Source organism: Zonotrichia leucophrys, chromosome 10 (assembly GCF_028769735.1).
Source record: "Zonotrichia leucophrys gambelii isolate GWCS_2022_RI chromosome 10, RI_Zleu_2.0, whole genome shotgun sequence".
Lineage (NCBI taxonomy): Eukaryota > Metazoa > Chordata > Aves > Passeriformes > Passerellidae > Zonotrichia > Zonotrichia leucophrys.
The window spans coordinates 19,288,583-19,305,928 of NC_088180.1; the positions used below are offsets into that span (position 1 = coordinate 19,288,583).

At 42.7% G+C, this 17,346-nt stretch overlaps 1 protein-coding gene across 1 annotated transcript in view; it reads left to right on the forward strand.

Moving 5' to 3' along the window:
* The window catches only part of PIAS1 (protein inhibitor of activated STAT 1), a 68,737-nt gene that overhangs the window by 46,385 nt on the left and 5,006 nt on the right, over nucleotides 1-17,346 (forward strand). The window contains exons 4-11 of the mRNA XM_064722383.1: nucleotides 1,055-1,102; nucleotides 1,424-1,514; nucleotides 3,421-3,555; nucleotides 7,690-7,795; nucleotides 10,320-10,393; nucleotides 13,671-13,831; nucleotides 15,881-16,011; nucleotides 16,853-17,030. Of these exons, the coding sequence (XP_064578453.1) occupies nucleotides 1,055-1,102; nucleotides 1,424-1,514; nucleotides 3,421-3,555; nucleotides 7,690-7,795; nucleotides 10,320-10,393; nucleotides 13,671-13,831; nucleotides 15,881-16,011; nucleotides 16,853-17,030 (924 nt within the window). The remainder of the gene's footprint in view (nucleotides 1-1,054; nucleotides 1,103-1,423; nucleotides 1,515-3,420; nucleotides 3,556-7,689; nucleotides 7,796-10,319; nucleotides 10,394-13,670; nucleotides 13,832-15,880; nucleotides 16,012-16,852; nucleotides 17,031-17,346) is intronic.

Consider the following 17,346-nt stretch of genomic DNA (forward strand, 5'->3'; position numbering starts at 1 on the left):
CCCCCCCAGCCCTCCATAGCCCCACTCAGCAGCCCTGAAATCCAAATAACCCACCCAGCCCTGAAATCCAAATAACCCACCCCAAACCCACCCAGCCTTCCATAGCCCACTCAGCAGCCCTAAAATCCAAATAACCCACCCCAACCCCACTGAGCAGCCCTGAAATCCAAATAACCCACCCCAACCCCACTGAGCAGCCCTAAAATGCAAATAACCCACCCCAAACCCACCCAGCCTTCCATAGCCCCACTCAGCAGCCCTGAAATGCAGATAACCCACCCCAAACCCACTGAGCAGCCCTGAAATCCAAATAACCCACCCCAAATCCTCTCAGCAGCCCTGAAATCCAAATAACCCACCCCAAATCCAGAATTCTGCTTCCTGCAGCTCCTCCTTGCCACCAGTTTCTCTGTTAATTTGTTATAGAGTTGTGGCTTTATGGTGGCCCATCACAATTTTCTTTCTGATATACAAAAAAACCAAAAAAAAGCAAAAAAGAGCCCACAAAAACAACTCATAAAACACATAACCCCCAAAACAAACAAAACCAAACAAACAAACAAAAAACCCCCAAAAACAAAAAAAAAGCCAAAACAAAACCCAAAAAAACACCAAAACCCAAAACAAACAACTCCCCCAAAAAACAGAAAAAAAACCCCAAAACAAAACCAACCAACCAAAAAAAACCCCAAAAAACCAAACAAACAAAGAAAACCTCCCCAAAACTCCCCCCCAAAAAAACCCACCAAAAACAACTAAAAACCTCAAACAAAAACCCCCACAAAAATAGAGCTCAGACACAAATTCATTTATTTACCTCAGAAAATAAAAACTCTTCCTTTTAAGCTCTCTTGAGAGTGGTGGTTTGAGCAGGAGCAGCAAAGTCTGGTGTGCATTATACACACCTGAAAGTGTGAATTTTCCATTTTTTGTGTAAAAAATGAAGTGTTTTCCATAAATTGAACTTCCAGCAAACTCCTGAGGAATCTGTATTGCAGTACTGAGGAATCTTGTGAACTGCAGGAAATTTTAATCCATTTTCTTTTGTTTCCAGGGATATTTCTGGGACCAAATGTGACTTCACAGTACAGGTCCAGCTAAGGTAGGGGGTTTTGTTGCCTGTTGGTTTTTAGGATTTATCAGCAGGTTGGGAATTGCTGGGTGGAAAAAAGCTGATTTTCCTCATCCTGGTTGATTTTCTTGTCAGTGAAATCCTTCCTGTAACTCCACTTTGGCCATTCCATGTCCTGGGGTTGGAAAATCCATGGGCAGGGAGGGTTTGTTTTTCTTAGCATGGATATTCCAAGATCTGCAAGATCTGTCAAGATTTCAGAGCTCAGTGGAAAATACAGTTCCTTCTGGGGAGAGATGGTCTTTAAATCACTGTGAAAGTGAAAGGTGATGGCAGCTCTTTGCTTTTTAGGTTTTGTTTATCAGAAACCAGTTGTCCACAAGAAGATCACTTCCCACCCAATCTGTGTGTGAAAGTCAATGGGAAACCATGCAGCCTTCCAGTAAGTGAAATCTCCTTTTAGTACTCATTTTGGGGTGCACTATTAGGAATTAAATCTCCTTTTTAGTACTCATTTTGGGGTGCACTATTAGGAATTAAATCTCCTTTTTAGTACTCATTTTGGGGTGCACTATTGGGAATTAAATCTCCTTTTTAGTACTCGTTTTGGGGTGCACTATTAGGAATTAAATCTCCTTTTTAGTACTCATTTTGGGGTGCACTATTAGGAATTAAATCTCCTTTTTAGTACTCATTTTGGGGTGCACTATTGGGAATTAAATCTCCTTTTTAGTACTCATTTTGGGGTGCACTATTAGGAATTAAATCTCCTTTTTAGTACTCATTTTGGGGTGCACTATTAGGAATTAAATCTCCTTTTTAGTACTCGGGGTGCACTATTAGGAATTAAATCTCCTTTTAGTATCATTTTGGGGTGCACTATTAGGAATTAAATCTCCTTTTAGTACTCATTCTGGGGTGCACTATTAGGAATTAAATCTCCTTTTAGTGCTTGTTTTGGGGTGCACTACTAGGAATTAAATCTCCTTTTTAGTACTCATTCTGGGATACACTATTAGGAATTAAATCTCCTTTTAGTACTCATTTTGGGGTGCACTATTAGGAATTAAATCTCCTTTTTAGTACTCATTCTGGGATGCACTATTAGGAATTAAATCTCCTTTTTAGTACTCATTTTGGGGTGCACTATTAGGAATTAAATCTCCTTTTAGTACTCATTTTGGGGTGCACTATTGGGAATTAAATCTCCTTTTAGTACTCATTTTGGGGTGCACTATTAGGAATTAAATCTCCTTTTAGTACTCATTTTGGGTGCACTATTGGGAATTAAATCCCCTTTTAGTACTCATTTTGGGGTGCACTATTAGGAATTAAATCTCCTTTTAGTTCTCATTCTGGGATGCACTATGGGAATTAAATCCCCTTTTAGTACTCATTTTGGGGTGCACTATTAGGAATTAAATCCCTTTTTAGTACTCATTTTGGGTGCACTATTAGGAATTAAATCCCCTTTTAGTACTCGTTTTGGGTGCACTATTAGGAATTAAATCTCCTTTTTAGCACTCATTTTGGGTGCACTATTGGGAATTAATCTCCTTTTTAGTACTCATTTTGGGGTGCACTATTAGGAATTAAATCTCCTTTTTAGTACTCGGGGTGCACTATTAGGAATTAAATCTCCTTTTAGTACTCATTTTGGGGTGCACTATTAGGAATTAAATCTCCTTTTAGTACTCATTTTGGGGTGCACTATTAGGAATTAAATCTCCTTTTTAGTACTCATTTTGGGGTGCACTATTAGGAATTAAATCTCCTTTTTAGTACTCATTTTGGGGTGCACTATTAGGAATTAAATCTCCTTTTAGTACTCATTTTGGGGTGCACTATTAGGAATTAAATCTCCTTTTAGTACTCATTTTGGGGTGCACTATTAGGAATTACCTGCCTGAAAATTTACCCCAATCTTTGTTCTCACATTCTGGAGCATTGGAATGAACAGAAAAGATCAAGTGATTTGTTTTAGCCTGTAGATCTAGAAGTTCATATGGAAGTTAAAAACCCCTTTTAAAGACCGTAAATTTAGTAATACTAACATGAGCAGAGAAAAAATGGTTGAATTTTGGAAACTCTGGTCCAAAGTTTGGGGGTTTCTGTTTAGTTTTGCTGGGACAGGAGGGGTGGCAAAGTTCCCTTTAATTTTCTGTGGGCAGGGTTAGGATTTTGAATTTCCATCAGGAGAAAGAGCTTCTGAAACGCTCCAGATTTTATTGTGTGATCCTTCTCTCTTTGAATTAAGCACAGAGCCTGCTCCAGGTGCATTGGGAGGGACAGGAGGCAAAAAGCCCTGCGGGATTCTTTTATCTGAGAGCTGAAATTTTGCTTTTCAGGGCTACCTGCCACCAACCAAAAACGGTGTGGAACCAAAGCGCCCCAGCCGACCAATCAACATTACCTCACTCGTGCGCCTGTCCACCACGGTCCCCAACACCATTGTGGTGTCCTGGACTGCAGAGATTGGCAGGGTGAGTGCCCCTGGGGTCTCTCCTGGCTGATTTAGGGATAATCCTGGGCAGAAAATCCTTGCTGGGCTGCCCACGGGTGTCCTGGTCTGTGGTGGTGCTCACAGGGGTCTGGGGGAGGGAAGAGCTGAGGATGTGACTCCACCTTTCACAAGGGTGATTTATTATTTTGTGATATATATTATATTAAAACTATACTAAAAGAATAAAAGAAAGGATTTCACCAGAAGGCTGGCTAAGAATAGAAAAAGAAGGAATGATAACAAAAGCTTGTGTCTCAAAGAGTCGGAGCCAGCTGACTGTGATTGGCCATTAATTAGAAACAACCACATGAGCCAATCCCAGACCCACCTGTTGCATTCCACAGCAGCAGATAATCAATGTTTACATTCTGTTCCTGAGGCCTCCCAGCTTCTCAGCAGAAAAGATCCTAAAGAAAGGATTTTTCAGGAAATGCCACAGCTGCACTTGTCCAGCTGGAATTCCGGGATGTGCTCCCTCAGATCCCCCCTCACCTTGGGGTGGGATCTCTCCCTCCTCATCTTTGTGACTCCGGGAGGGCCAGATAAAGAGATCAAGGTGTCCGGTTTTCGGCTGTTTGGAGGGCCTGGAAAGGCCCGGGGTGGCCTTGGGGCAGCCGCGTATCAAAGGACGAGAAGAGGCTTCAGTTCTTCTTTCGGTTTTTATGTTTATTAATTGTTTATCTAAAAGATTTTCTCTCGGCCCGACAGAGCTCTGCTCAGCAGCCAGCCATGAGCACACTGTGCTGCCCTCCGGGCGGTCACCTATCTTTATACCCATGGTTACGTGTACAATATTTATCATTTTTCCCCAATACCTTTTACCCTTATTGCCCGGTGCACTTTTAGTAATGACCAATCCCAAAGTGCCACCATCACCACAGAAGATGGAGGAGAAGAAGAAGAAGAAGAAGGACAGGACACGCCCCAATTCCTCCATCTTACTTCTCTAAACCCCCCTGTACAGAAATCCTAAACCCTGTGTTTCACCCTCTAATTAACTTATCCCTTCACCATTCACCCGGTGAAACCCTCCTGTCCTCATACAGGTGTCGTCTCCTGTGTAGGATCAAAGTGCAGCCACCAGACACTTCTGGAACATTCCAGGACTCCCGAGCCCCCCAAGGGTGCTCTCGGTGACACCTCAGTCCTGAGGGGCTGAGATCCCACATCAAGGCATCCTCTAAGCCTTTTGTTTGTTGATTTGGCCACACTTCAGACTTTGAAGCTCTTCCTGACTGCGGGCACTTGGCAAAGCTGGGCTTGGACTTGCAAGGAGCGCGGGTGCCATCGAGCCCCGAGCGGCCCTTTGGAGCTGTGAGTGTGGACACAGCCCAGCCCAGCTGATTCCATTGACCTTCTCTGCATTTCTCCCAGCTGCTCTCCTTATCCTCTACATTTAAAACCTCATTTTTAATAATTTTTGTGTCTGTGGGGAGGAGGTCACAAGCGGTGTCAGAAAATCGCTGATGAAATCTGGAACATGCTGCACAAAGTGGCTGCAGTAAATCAGCCATGAATTACTGAGCTGCTTTCAGTGCTGGCACCAAAGCTGCTGGGTGGGCATTCCAGAGGCACCGTGTGCTGCTGCCACTGCCCCCAGCCTGTTTTTAGAAGTGCCCAGAATTGTCCTGAGGTGAAACTTTGGCCAAGAATTTGTCAGCGTGCAAAGCCCAGCGTGGAAAAATGCTTACACTCCAGTCAGGGACAATGAATGGGCAGCTCTGAAACACCAGGGTGGGATTTCGGGGTGGATTTCTTGTGGAGCAGAAAACAATCTCCATTCAGATGATGGCTGGCTGATTCTGCTCCAAAAAAATCCTCTTTTATTTAATGAGATATCTAATGCAGGTATCAGAAGGAAGCAGTTCCCAGTCTGCCTGCTTGGGTTTGCATGCTGAGCTGCAGGTGGGTGGGTCCCAGATGCTGCTCTGAGGGATTCACAATTCAGGATTTAGGGACAAGAAGTGCCCCAAGTTTGAGTCAGTCCCCTGGGAACTGGCTGGTTCTCAGGTTTCACAGATTAATCAGTTATAAAGAACATTTTGGGGAACTTGTGGCATAAATAAGCATTAGATCCAGAATTGTAGGACAGGGTTGGAGCAGCCTGGGACAGGGAAGGTGTCCCTGGGTGGAAGGGGATGGGATTTAAGATCCTTTCCAACCCAGACCATCCTGGAATTCTATAAAGAACAATCCCTCCTAAACAGATTCCTTAAGACACAATCCTTACTAAATAGATTCTTTAAGACACAACCTTTCCTGATTTGATTCTTTGAGACTTTGACAGTGAAATGTGAGGAATTATTTTATATTTGGCTGTTCCTGTGTAGCACAAAATCTGAGTTTCCCTCTCCCCCTTCCCTCAAGAGTCAGTTCTGGTCCCAACTGTGCTCCCTACCTTTGCTGGAGCCCTCAGTGTGATTTTTACACAATCTGTTTCAAGAGCCTTCTGTACAAGATGCCTTGGGCAAGTTCCTGCCTTTGTAGATTCAAGCTGTCGGTAAATAATTTCACAGCGTTAATTAGCATTTTTCTAACTCCTCTCCTAATTGAGGCATTAAACAAACAAGTTAAGGCAGTAGTGGTTTTTAACGATGTGAGAAGCGTTCATTGTGAGAATAAAATATTTAAAATGTGGTGTTTCTGATGCTGCTCCAATTGGTGTGATTTTGTGGTGAGATATATCACTGAGAGCCTGCCTTCAGATCCTAAATAAAGGATGGGAGATGTCACAATTGCAGGGATTTTTTTAAAGTGGAAACGTGTGGCACTTGCTGAGGGAAGCCTTTTATTTTCCAATTTAAATTGTATGAATGCAGCTCCAGGTTTAGCCAATGTTCAAATCAAAAAATAATTGATGTACCCTAATGTGAGAACACGGATTTGGTCCTTTCCATTCTGGGGGATGAGAGGTGTTACTGCTGAGTCACATTTTTAGAAAGACATTTATAACCTGATTTTTCTGGAGATTATAAGAGAAATGAGAGCTTCAGAAATCCCAGGAATTTGGGCTCCATGGCAGGAAGAGTTCATTCCATGAGGGAAGGTTCACCTGAGTTGGGTTCTGCCTCTGAGCTGCTTTGGTGATGAAATTCACATTTCAGGGACAATTGAGTGCAGGAAGAGAAGAAAAAGATGGCCAGTGCTTCCAGATATTGCAGGAGATGCATCTTGGGAAAAGGCATCGCTGCTTCTTTTCCTATTTTGAAAACAAAATAGGCTTTTATTGAAAAAAAGAAAAACTTCTGATCATATTTGACCTGACAGCTTTCCTTAAATGCACTGACACCAGTGCAGTGCTGAACATTGTCTGTGTAAAATTAAATATACTGACACCAGTGCAGTGCTGAACATTGTCCATGTAAAATTAAATATACTGACACCAGTGCAGTGCTGAACATTGTCTGTGTAAAATTAAACCACTGACACAAGTGCAGTGCTGAATATTATCAATATAAAATTAAATACAGTGACACCAGTGCAGTGGTGGACATGATCCATATAAAATTAAATATACTGACACAAGCATAATGCTGAACGTTGTCCATATAAAATTCAGTGTACTGATACAAGTGTACTGAGAATTATCAATATAAAATTTGAAGCAGCTCTCCTCCACGGTGCCCTGCAATCCCGTAACAAACTGTTAATTGCTGCAGACAGGATTGTCCCTGATGTTTTTGGGATTTTCTCTGATGTTTTTGGGGTTTTCCCCGATGTTTTTGGGGTTTTCTCTGATATTTTGTGGTGTTTTCCAGAACTATTCCATGGCAGTGTATCTGGTGAAGCAGCTCTCCTCAGCAGTGCCCTGCAATGCCATAACAAAATGTTATGTGCTGCAGACAGGGTTTTCCCTGATATTTTTGGGGTTTTTGCCGATATTTTTGGAGATTTTGCGGATGTCTTTGGTATTTTCTTGGCTGTTTTTGAGTTTTCTCTGACATTTTGTGGTGTTTTCCAGAACTATTCCATGGCAGTGTACCTGGTGAAGCAGCTCTCCTCCATGCAATCCCATAACAAGCTGTTAAATGCTGCAGACAGGATTGTCCCTGATGTTTTTGCTGTTTTCCCTGATGTTTTTGGGTTTTCCCTGACCATTTGTGGTGTTTTCCAGAACTATTCCATGGCAGTGTACCTGGTGAAGCAGCTCTCCTCCACGGTGCTCCTGCAGCGGTTGCGGGCCAAGGGAATCCGGAACCCGGATCACTCCAGAGCCCTGAGTAAGTGTCTGCTGGCCTTCTGTAAAAAAAGGAAAAAAAATCACTTTTGTGAGGGGAGATTTGGAATTAGGACTGTGCTAACCAAGCTTTGGACTTCCTACAGCCCTCTGGGCTTTGGGAATGTGATAGTGGTGTTCTTTGTGTTCAGCTCCAATTCAAAGACTCAGAGCCTTTGTTTGCACTAGGAGCCAGTCCAGGAACCCTGTTGACACTGTGAGGGGAAAAATGCAAGAGAATCTCTTTCAGCTCAGCCATCCTGGCTTTGTTTGTGCAGAATGGCACAACTGTGCTCTGCAGTCAAGTGGGCATTCAGTACCTCGGGAGGAGGAATTGGTGCAAGTTTGTGGCATAAAATCAGCACAAACTGCTGCGGGTTTGGTTTTCAGGGAAAGGGGAAAATCCCAACATCTGATAGTGGTGTTACTCTTTAGTTAATGCTCACATCAGGGGTTGGACTTTCTACAGAAGGGAAAAATTAGTGCAGCCCTAAAAAATAGTGCAGAATGGCACAAGTTTGACAATGTTTTACAGTGAAGGGGGCTGAAGGCCTCACCCTGGGCCTGGGCCTGGGCAGGAGCAGCTCCACCGAGCATTTCTGTTCCCAAAGTTGTGGGGTGAGCCTGGGAAAGTGCCCAGCACAGAGCCCCTCCTCTCTCCAGAGTGAATTTGCTGCCTTTTTGTTTCCTCTGACAAGAAATTGCTGCAAGTTTGTGTCATAAAATCAGCACAAACTGCTGCGGGTTTGGTTTTCAGGGAAAGGGGAAAATCCCAGCACATGATACTGGTGTTACTCTTTAATTAATGCTCACATCAGGGGTTGTACCTTCTCCAGAAGGAAAGAAATGAGTGCAGCACTAAAAAATAGTGCAGAATGGCACAAGTTTGACAATGTTTTACAGTGAAGGGGGCTGAAGGCCTCACCCCGGGCCTGGGCCTGGGCAGGAGCAGCTCCACCGAGCATTTTGTGTTCCCAAAGTTGAGGGGTGAGCCTGGGAAAGTGCCCAGCACAGAGCCCTTCCTCACTGCAGAGTGAATTTGCTGCCTTTCTGCCTCCTCTGACAACAAATTGGTTGAAATTTGTGGCATAAAATCAGCACAAACTGCTGCGGGTTTGGTTTTCAGGGAAAGGGGAAAATCCCAACATCTGATAGTGGTGTTACTCTTTAATTAATGCTCACATCAGGGGTTGTACCTTCTCCAGAGGGGAGAAATGAGTACAGCAGTAAAAAATGGTGCAGAATGGTATAAATGTGTTTTCCAGTTCAGTGGGCTGAAGGCCTGGGCCTGGGCAGGAGCAGCTCCACCGAGCATTTCTGTTCCCAAAGTTGTGGGGTGAGCCTGGGAAAGTGCCCAGCACAGAGCCCCTCCTCTCTCCAGAGTGAATTTGCTGCCTTTCTGTCTCCTCTGACAGCAAATTGGTTGAAATTTGTGGCATAAAATCAGCACAAACTGCTGCGGGTTTGGTTTTCAGGGAAAGGGGAAAATCCCAACACATGATACTGGTGTTACTCTTTAATTAATGCTCACATCAGGGGTTGTACCTTCTCCAGAAGGAAAGAAATGAGTGCAGCACTAAGAAATGGTGCAGAATGGCACAGGTTTTGCAGTGTTTTACAGTGAAGTGGGCATTCAGCACCTGAGGGCTGAAGCCTCCTCTGGGCCTGGTTCTGGGCGTTTCTGTTCTCAGAGCTGTGGGCTGAGCCCAGCACAGAGCCCTTCCTCACTGCAGAATGAATTTGCTGCCTTTTTGTTTCCTTTGACAACAAATTGGTGCAAGTTTGTGGCATAAAACCAGTGAAAACTGCTGTGGGTTTGGTTTTTGGGAAGAGCGGGAAACACCTGATCCATATAAAATTACTCTTTAATTAATGCTCACATCAGGTGCTGTACCTTCTCCAGAGGGGAAGAAATGAGTCCAGCACTAAATGATAATACTGGGCATTAATTTGTCCTAATGCAGTTTGATGATTTATGCACAAAATGCACAAAAATCTACAAAGTTCCAGGTGGCAGCTGCTCTGCAGGGTGAGGATGAAGGTGTAGGTCCAGTCCTTAAAGCAGGAATAAAATGACTCTGAGTTGTTCATTTTACCAATGGCTGCTCATGAAACAGCCCTTGTAAACAAAAATAGAGGATGAAAAACTCCAGGAATTAAAGACTTCAGTGTTTCACTGCAGTTATTTAAATCTCAGATTTTGTCAGGGTGCTGCTGACTGCCTGTTGCTCAATTTGCTTTTCAGTTTGAAATCACTTGATGAGGATTTGGGGGGTTACAGTGGTGCCTCTCCATGTGAGAGTTGTTAACAAGTTTAGCTTGAAGTTGGAAGTGAAATTAATGTGATATTAAATAATGGTCAGGTACAAAGCTGCATTTAAAGGAGTGAAGACATTTCTGGATAAACACATTTTTAGGGGTCTTGAATTCAAAGTTTACTCTGCCATTTCAGATTTATTTTATTTCTTTATCATCCAATTCATGTTTGAATTAACCTAAAATAAACCTTTTCTTCTTTCAAATACCAGTTAAAGAGAAGCTAACTGCTGATCCAGACAGTGAAATAGCAACAACCAGCCTAAGAGTGTCTCTGCTTTGTCCAGTAAGTTGATTTTTTATTCCCTCAAAAGTGATTCTGATGGAAATGTGGCTGTTGTGGTGGAAGTTACCTCGTGTTTACCTGGTGTAACTTTGTGGGGACAGAGAGCAGCTGAAATTCTCTGTCTCTGCTGGAAAGCTTCTGAAATGCCCCTGGGAAAATGAATATTCCATTAGCTTGGAAATGTTGCTCAAAATATATGTAAGCAGACATTTAATGTGTCACTGCATCCTCTGAGAGTGCAGCTTGGGCTTGGATTGATAAAAACTCTCTCAAAAAGGGGGAAAAGGGGGGAATCTGATGTTCAAAGCAGCCAAAGGAGGCAGCACCTGCCAGAATTATGCAAATGCACACTTGGGTTTAATAATCTGAATTTAAAGCCTAAGCAGTGTCCTGGAATTGTTCAAACAAAATGTTTCTTTTTAATTTTATTTTATTTTAATTTTGGTTTTAATCTTAAATTTTAATTTTAATTTTAGTTTTTAATTTTGCCCTCCAAGCTGCTCAGATCTTCCTTGGAATTTGGCATTCAGGATCCAGAGGGGCTGCCCTGAGCCTGGACTTCAGAGCACACTCAAATTCTTGTTCATTTTTCCCTCTGAAAGAGAGAAATAGAAAAGAAATCAATCCCCAGGCCCTGCAGCAGGACCAGATATTTAACTGGAGGAAAATTCCAAATCCAGGGGGGTACTGGAGGTTCTGCAGCTTTGTTTACAAATCCTGAACTCCTGTTTTGTAACAGGGAAATAGAAATGTTTTGTGTGCTCCTAAAAGGAATTAATGCAGTGTTTTTTGGCTGCCAGCAGGCAGGAGTCAGTCCCAGTGATGGGAATGCAGCTTTTCCACACTTGGGATGCATCCCTGCTTTTTTTTGGTTTTTTGTGGCACAGCTGATCCAGGAGGTTCAGTGCCAAAAAACGGGAAAAAAGCACCAACCTGGGAACTCTGAGCGTGGTTAAATCCCATCACAGGCAGAGATTTTTTACCAAAACCCTGGAAAAAAAATCTTCCTGTTTTTTAAATCTGTTTTCTTTTTCCTCAGGGGCATCACAGGTGGAGGTTTTCTACCAAAACCTTGGGAAAAATCTTCATGGTTTTTAAATTTTGGGGTTTTTTTTTCCCTCAGGGACATCACAGGCAGAGATTTTCTACTGAAATGTTGGGGAGAATCTTCCTGGTTTTTAATCAGCTTTTTTTCTCTCAGTAGATGGGAGTTTGTTGTCCTTCCTTATTTTCCTTTTGAAGCATCCAGGTTTTCCCTGTGATGCTCCTGAGCTGTGCCCAAAAATGAAATGAGCCATTGCCCCAGCAGCTGGGAGATGAGAATTCCTGACACACACAGAGCAGGGGGGAATTGCTTTTGGGATGGGAATAATGGGATTTTGGGATGGGAATAATGTGATTTTGGGATGGGAATAATGTGAGGTTTGGGATGGGAATAATGTGATTTTGGGATGGGAATAATGTGATTTTGGGATGGGAATAATGTGATTTTGGGATGGGAATAATGTGGGGTTTTGGGATGGGAATAATGTGATTTTGGGATGGGAATAATGTGGGGTTTGGGATGGGAATAATGTGGGGTTTGGGATGGGAATAATGTGATTTTGGGATGGGAATAATGTGATTTTTGGGATGGGAATAATGTGATTTTGGGATGGGAATAATGTGGGGTTTGGGATGGGAATAATGTGGGGTTTGGGATGGGAATAATGTGGGGTTTTGGGATGGGAATGATGTGATTTTTGGGATGGGAATAGCATGCTTGGTCATGGATTTGGGGGAGGAGGTGCCAAACACCTGCACCAGAGCATCTCCTGTGGGAATTCTGTATCCCAGGGAATTCTGTGTCCCCTCCCATCCCTGGGGACAGGGTGACAGTGACTGAGAGCCGGGGGAAAGGAAAATAAACGAGGTTTCAGTTCAAGGAATAGAACCAAGCCCTGACCATCAGGCTGCAGGAAGCGGTGGCCTGTGAGAGGAGCTTTGTTTGGGTTTGGGGATATTCTGGTGCCATCCTGTGGCTTCCTCCTCGTACTGCTCAGCATCAGCTGGATTGAGCCACGTCCCCAAAATCCCATTCCCAGCCAGAGCTGCTCAGGTGCAGCCTCGTGGGTGTTTCAGCCAAATAAACACAGTGGGAACACATCTCCTGATTTAGAAAATTCAGGTTTGGATTTTCTATTTTTCACATTCTGTGCTGCTTTAGTGGGTGGGTCTGGGTTCACATTCAGGGATGCTGAGCTCTGTGCACAGAGCAGGGACACAAAACAAGAAAAGACCAAAAAAAGCAAGAACATTTGAGCAACTGCTGGGGTTTTGTGAGGTGATTTTTATTTCAGATTAAAGTGAAATTCCTTTTGCTGTCTGCTTTCCTTTCCGTGTAATGATGCTTTCACGATAATGAAGGATAATTCTGGTTTTGGTCCATATAATACATGGAATAATGTATAATAATTCTGGTTTTGATCCATCCAGGACACTGCTATTTACAGGTGCTGAGTGCATTTTGTTACAGGAATATGGCAGGATGTATTCTTCAGCTTCCTGGGTCAAATATATTTAAATATATATTTATATATATTTATTTATATATATAATAATTCTAGTTTTGATCCATCCAGGACACTGCTATTTACAGGTGCTGAGTGCATTTTGTTACAGGAATATGGCAGGATGTATTCTTCAGCTTCCTGGGTCAAATATATTTAAATATTTATTTATATATATTTATTTATATATATAATAATTCTAGTTTTGATCCATCCAGGACACTGCTGTTTACAGGTGCTGAGTGCATTTTGTTACAGGAATATGGCAGGATGTATTCTTCAGCTTCCTGGGTCAAATATATTTAAATATATATTTATATATATTTATTTATATATATATTTTTATATATTTTTATATATATATTTATGTATATTTATTTATATATATTTTTATATATATTTATATATTTATTTATATATTTATATATATTTTTATATATATTTATATATTTATATATATATATATATATATTTATATATTTATATATATATATATATTTATATATATATTTCCTGGGTCAAATATAATTCAAAACATGACTTTTATTCACTTTTATGCCATTTCAGCCATACAGGAAGGAGGGAACTGTGCCTGTGACAAAACTCAGATTTCAGAGAGTTCTTTCTGGAATAAAACTCCACCTGACTCTTGTCTCTTTTCAGGCAGGAGAGCCCTGATGGTGAATTTAACTCCAAGGTAATAAAATCCTGTTTTTTTCCTCTTGCAGCTTGGCAAGATGCGCCTGACCATCCCCTGCAGGGCCCTGACCTGCTCCCACCTGCAGTGCTTCGATGCCACCCTGTACATCCAAATGAACGAGAAAAAGCCCACCTGGGTGTGCCCTGTGTGTGACAAGAAAGCTCCCTACGAGCACCTCATCATCGATGGGTGAGTGCAGCTGAAATCAGAGCCCACAGGGATGTTCCTGGCTGAAAAAGTGGATTTTTCCCTCCTTTTGGAGCTCCCCGTGTTGGGTTTGCTGCTGCTGGTCAGGAATTCCTGATTCTCAAGGATTCTGCTCCTCCAAACCCAGCTTGGTAACAATGAGAGTAATTCTCAGTGAATTCCTGAGCTTTGCTAGGTGCACACAGCACATGTTGTGTTTCCTTTTAATGGGGCAGCTGTGCAAATGTGGCAGGGCTGGTGACAGACAGGACAGATCAATGGTGCCACCCCTGTGGGTGCCTGCACAATTCGGGTGTGATTTCACACTCAGGGAGCTGCTATCTATAGAAAGTGACACACACAGATTGATTCCCTGCCTCTGCCTGCTTGCAAAACACGAAAAAAATTAAATAAACCTCACCTCAGGCTGGGCCAAGGGTGGATTTCTGGGGTTGCATTTGAATTTCTTTAAGAGAGAAAGTTTTCTTTTTTATATTGAGGGAGACAACAAGTAGAGGTTTCTACTCTCAATATACTCAATATACTCTCAATATACAAGTAGAGGTTTCTACTCTCAATATACTCAATATACTCTCAATATATAAGTAGAGGTTTCTACTCTCAATATACTCAATATACCTCAATATACAATAGAGTTTCTACTCTCAATATACTCAATATACTCTCAATATACAAGTAGAGGTTTCTACTCTCAATATACTCAATATACTCTCAATATACAAGTAGAGGTTTCTACTCTCAATATACTCAATATACTCTCAATATACAAGTAGAGGTTTCTACTCTCAATATACTCAATATACTCTCAATATACAAGTAGAGGTTTCTACTCTCAATATACTCAATATACTCTCAATATACAAGTAGAGGTTTCTACTCTCAATATACTCTCAATATACAAGTAGAGGTTTCTACTCTCAATATACTCTCAATATACAAGTAGAGGTTTCTACTCTCAATATACTCTCAATATACAAGTAGAGGTTTCTACTCTCAATATACTCTCAATATACAAGTAGAGGTTTCTACTCTCTTTGTTTTATATTGAGAATACTCTCAATATAAAACAAAGCCCAAAAATGGATGAAACACATACAGAAAAACCCCAAAAGCAAAGCTGAAAACACCCAGGAAACCCCAAAATGTTAAAAAACCACCTCATCAATGAGGAGTCTTTCAGGGAATGTGGGTTTTATTTTGCTAAGGGAGGATGAGATCACTCAGGATCCCTTTAGAGCCTTGCCAGAGACACTCAGGCTGATCTGGACTCCTGCAGGCCCAGATTTCCAGGGATAAATCTGCCTTGGATCAGAGAGCTGGGGGCTCCTGCTTGGGGTTTGTGCCTAAAACAGCAAAGCCAAAAAGCAGCAATAATGCAAACCCCACTTTCCCTTATTTCTCCTGCTGCTGCCAGGTGCAGGTGTTGGGTCTGATCTAACTGGAGCATCCCAAAGAGAAAGTTATTTGTGGAAAATGCTCCAATCTGGGAAAGGGGGAGCTAATTAAAGCCAAGCTCTAATTAAAGCCAAGCTCTTCCCTGCAGAACCACATGAATGGGGCTGGTCAGAAGCTGGAATTCCCACTGGCACTGATGTGCTGCCAGGATCCTAAAATTTTAGGACGTGCCTGTGGGAGAGGAGGCTGCAAATTGAGATTCTCAGGCTCAGCATTTGGTAGGAAGTTCCACAAGGCCTTAAATCCTCAGGTTTAAGAGAGGTTTCCTCAGTTAAGTTTTGTCAGGATTTTTGATCAACTCTTGTTCACAGAATTCCTTTGTTTTGGGAAATGGAGAGTTCTGTGTCATGAGTTCTGCAGGATTCCACTGTTGGTACTTTTGAATAAAAATCTTCATTTTTGCAGGTTTTTATTTTAGGTAATACTCGAATTTTGTCAGTGATTCCTTTTCATCAAGGAGGCAGTGAGAGAAGAACAGAACAGCAAAAGCTTCACCACAAATTCAGATTTCCTGTGACTAATAAAGGGGAAAAAAGCTCTTTTTTTGGGACTGATGTGAAATATTTTTATGGACAGGTTGTTCATGGAAATCCTGAAGTTCTGCACGGACTGTGATGAAATCCAGTTCAAGGAGGATGGCTCCTGGGCTCCCATGAGGTCCAAGAAGGAGGTGCAGGAGGTGACAGCATCCTACAACGGAGTGGATGGTGAGCCAGGGCTGGGCTGGGCAGGGCACTGTCCGGTTATCTCGGCTGTTTGAGGGGCCTGGAAAGGCCCGGGGTGGCCTTGGGGCAGCCCGCGTATCGAAGGACGAGAAGAGGCTTCAGTTCTTCTTTCTGGTTTTATGTTTATTAATTGTTTATCTAAAAGATGTTCTTTCAGCCAGCAGAGATCTGCTCAGCAGTCAGCCATGGCACACAGTCTCTGCCCTCCAGGGCAGCCACGTATCTTTATACCCTTTGTGATGTGTACAATATTTATCATTTTTCCCCAATACCATCTATTATTATAACTCGGTGTACTCTTAGTAATAACCAATAGAAAGGTGCCACCGTGGCCAAAGAAGATGGAGGAGAGGAGGAAGAAGGAGGAGGACAGGACACACCCCAATTCCTCCATCTTACTCCTCTAAACCCCCTGTACATAAATCCTAAACCTGTGTCTCACTCTCTAATTAACCAATCCCTTCACCATTCACCCGGTGAAGCCCTCATCCTTGTCGTCTCCTGTGTAGGATCAAAGTCCAGCCACCAGACACTTCTGGAACATTCCAGGACTCCCGAGCCCCCCCCAGGGTCTCGGTGACTCAGCATCTCAGGACTGAGATCTTGAGATCCGACAGGGCACCTTCCCCTGTGCTCCTTCACCTCCCAAAATGCTCATTTTTAAACATGCATTTATAGCTTTAATCATGTCTGTTCAGCTAATTGGGTCACACCTGTCTGGGGCTGGTGGTGTTTAAAGCTGCCAACATTCTGTGATTATTTTTTATTTTAATGTTAAACTTTTAACGAGCCGTGGGTGTGACTGGTTGTTGGTTCTGTGCAGGATGCATCAGCTCCTCCTTGGAGCACCAGGTGTCCTCCCACCAGCAATCCAACAAAAACAAGAAGGTGGAAGTGATCGACCTGACCATCGACAGCTCCTCAGACGAGGAGGAGGAGGAGCCTTCGGCCAAGAGGAGCTGTCCCTCCATATCCCCAGCATCGCCCATGAACAGCAAGGGGTGAGCACTCAGCCCTGAGGGCAGGCAGAGCCTCCAGAGTGAGCCAGCTCTGGAACCTTCTGGGCTTGGCCTGGAGCCTCCTGGGGCAGCTCTGGGCTTGGGATCACAGCTTCGAGTGAAATGGAATATTTCAGTTGTGAGTTGGGGTAAAGGAAATCAAAATTTAAGTGTGCAACACAAATATTTCAGTTGTGTTTGTGAATTGGTGTAAAGGGAATCAAAGATTTAAGTGTGCAACACAAACATTTCAATTGTGTTCATGAAATGGTGTAAAGGGAATCAAAGGTTTAAGTGTGCAACACAAACATTTCAATTG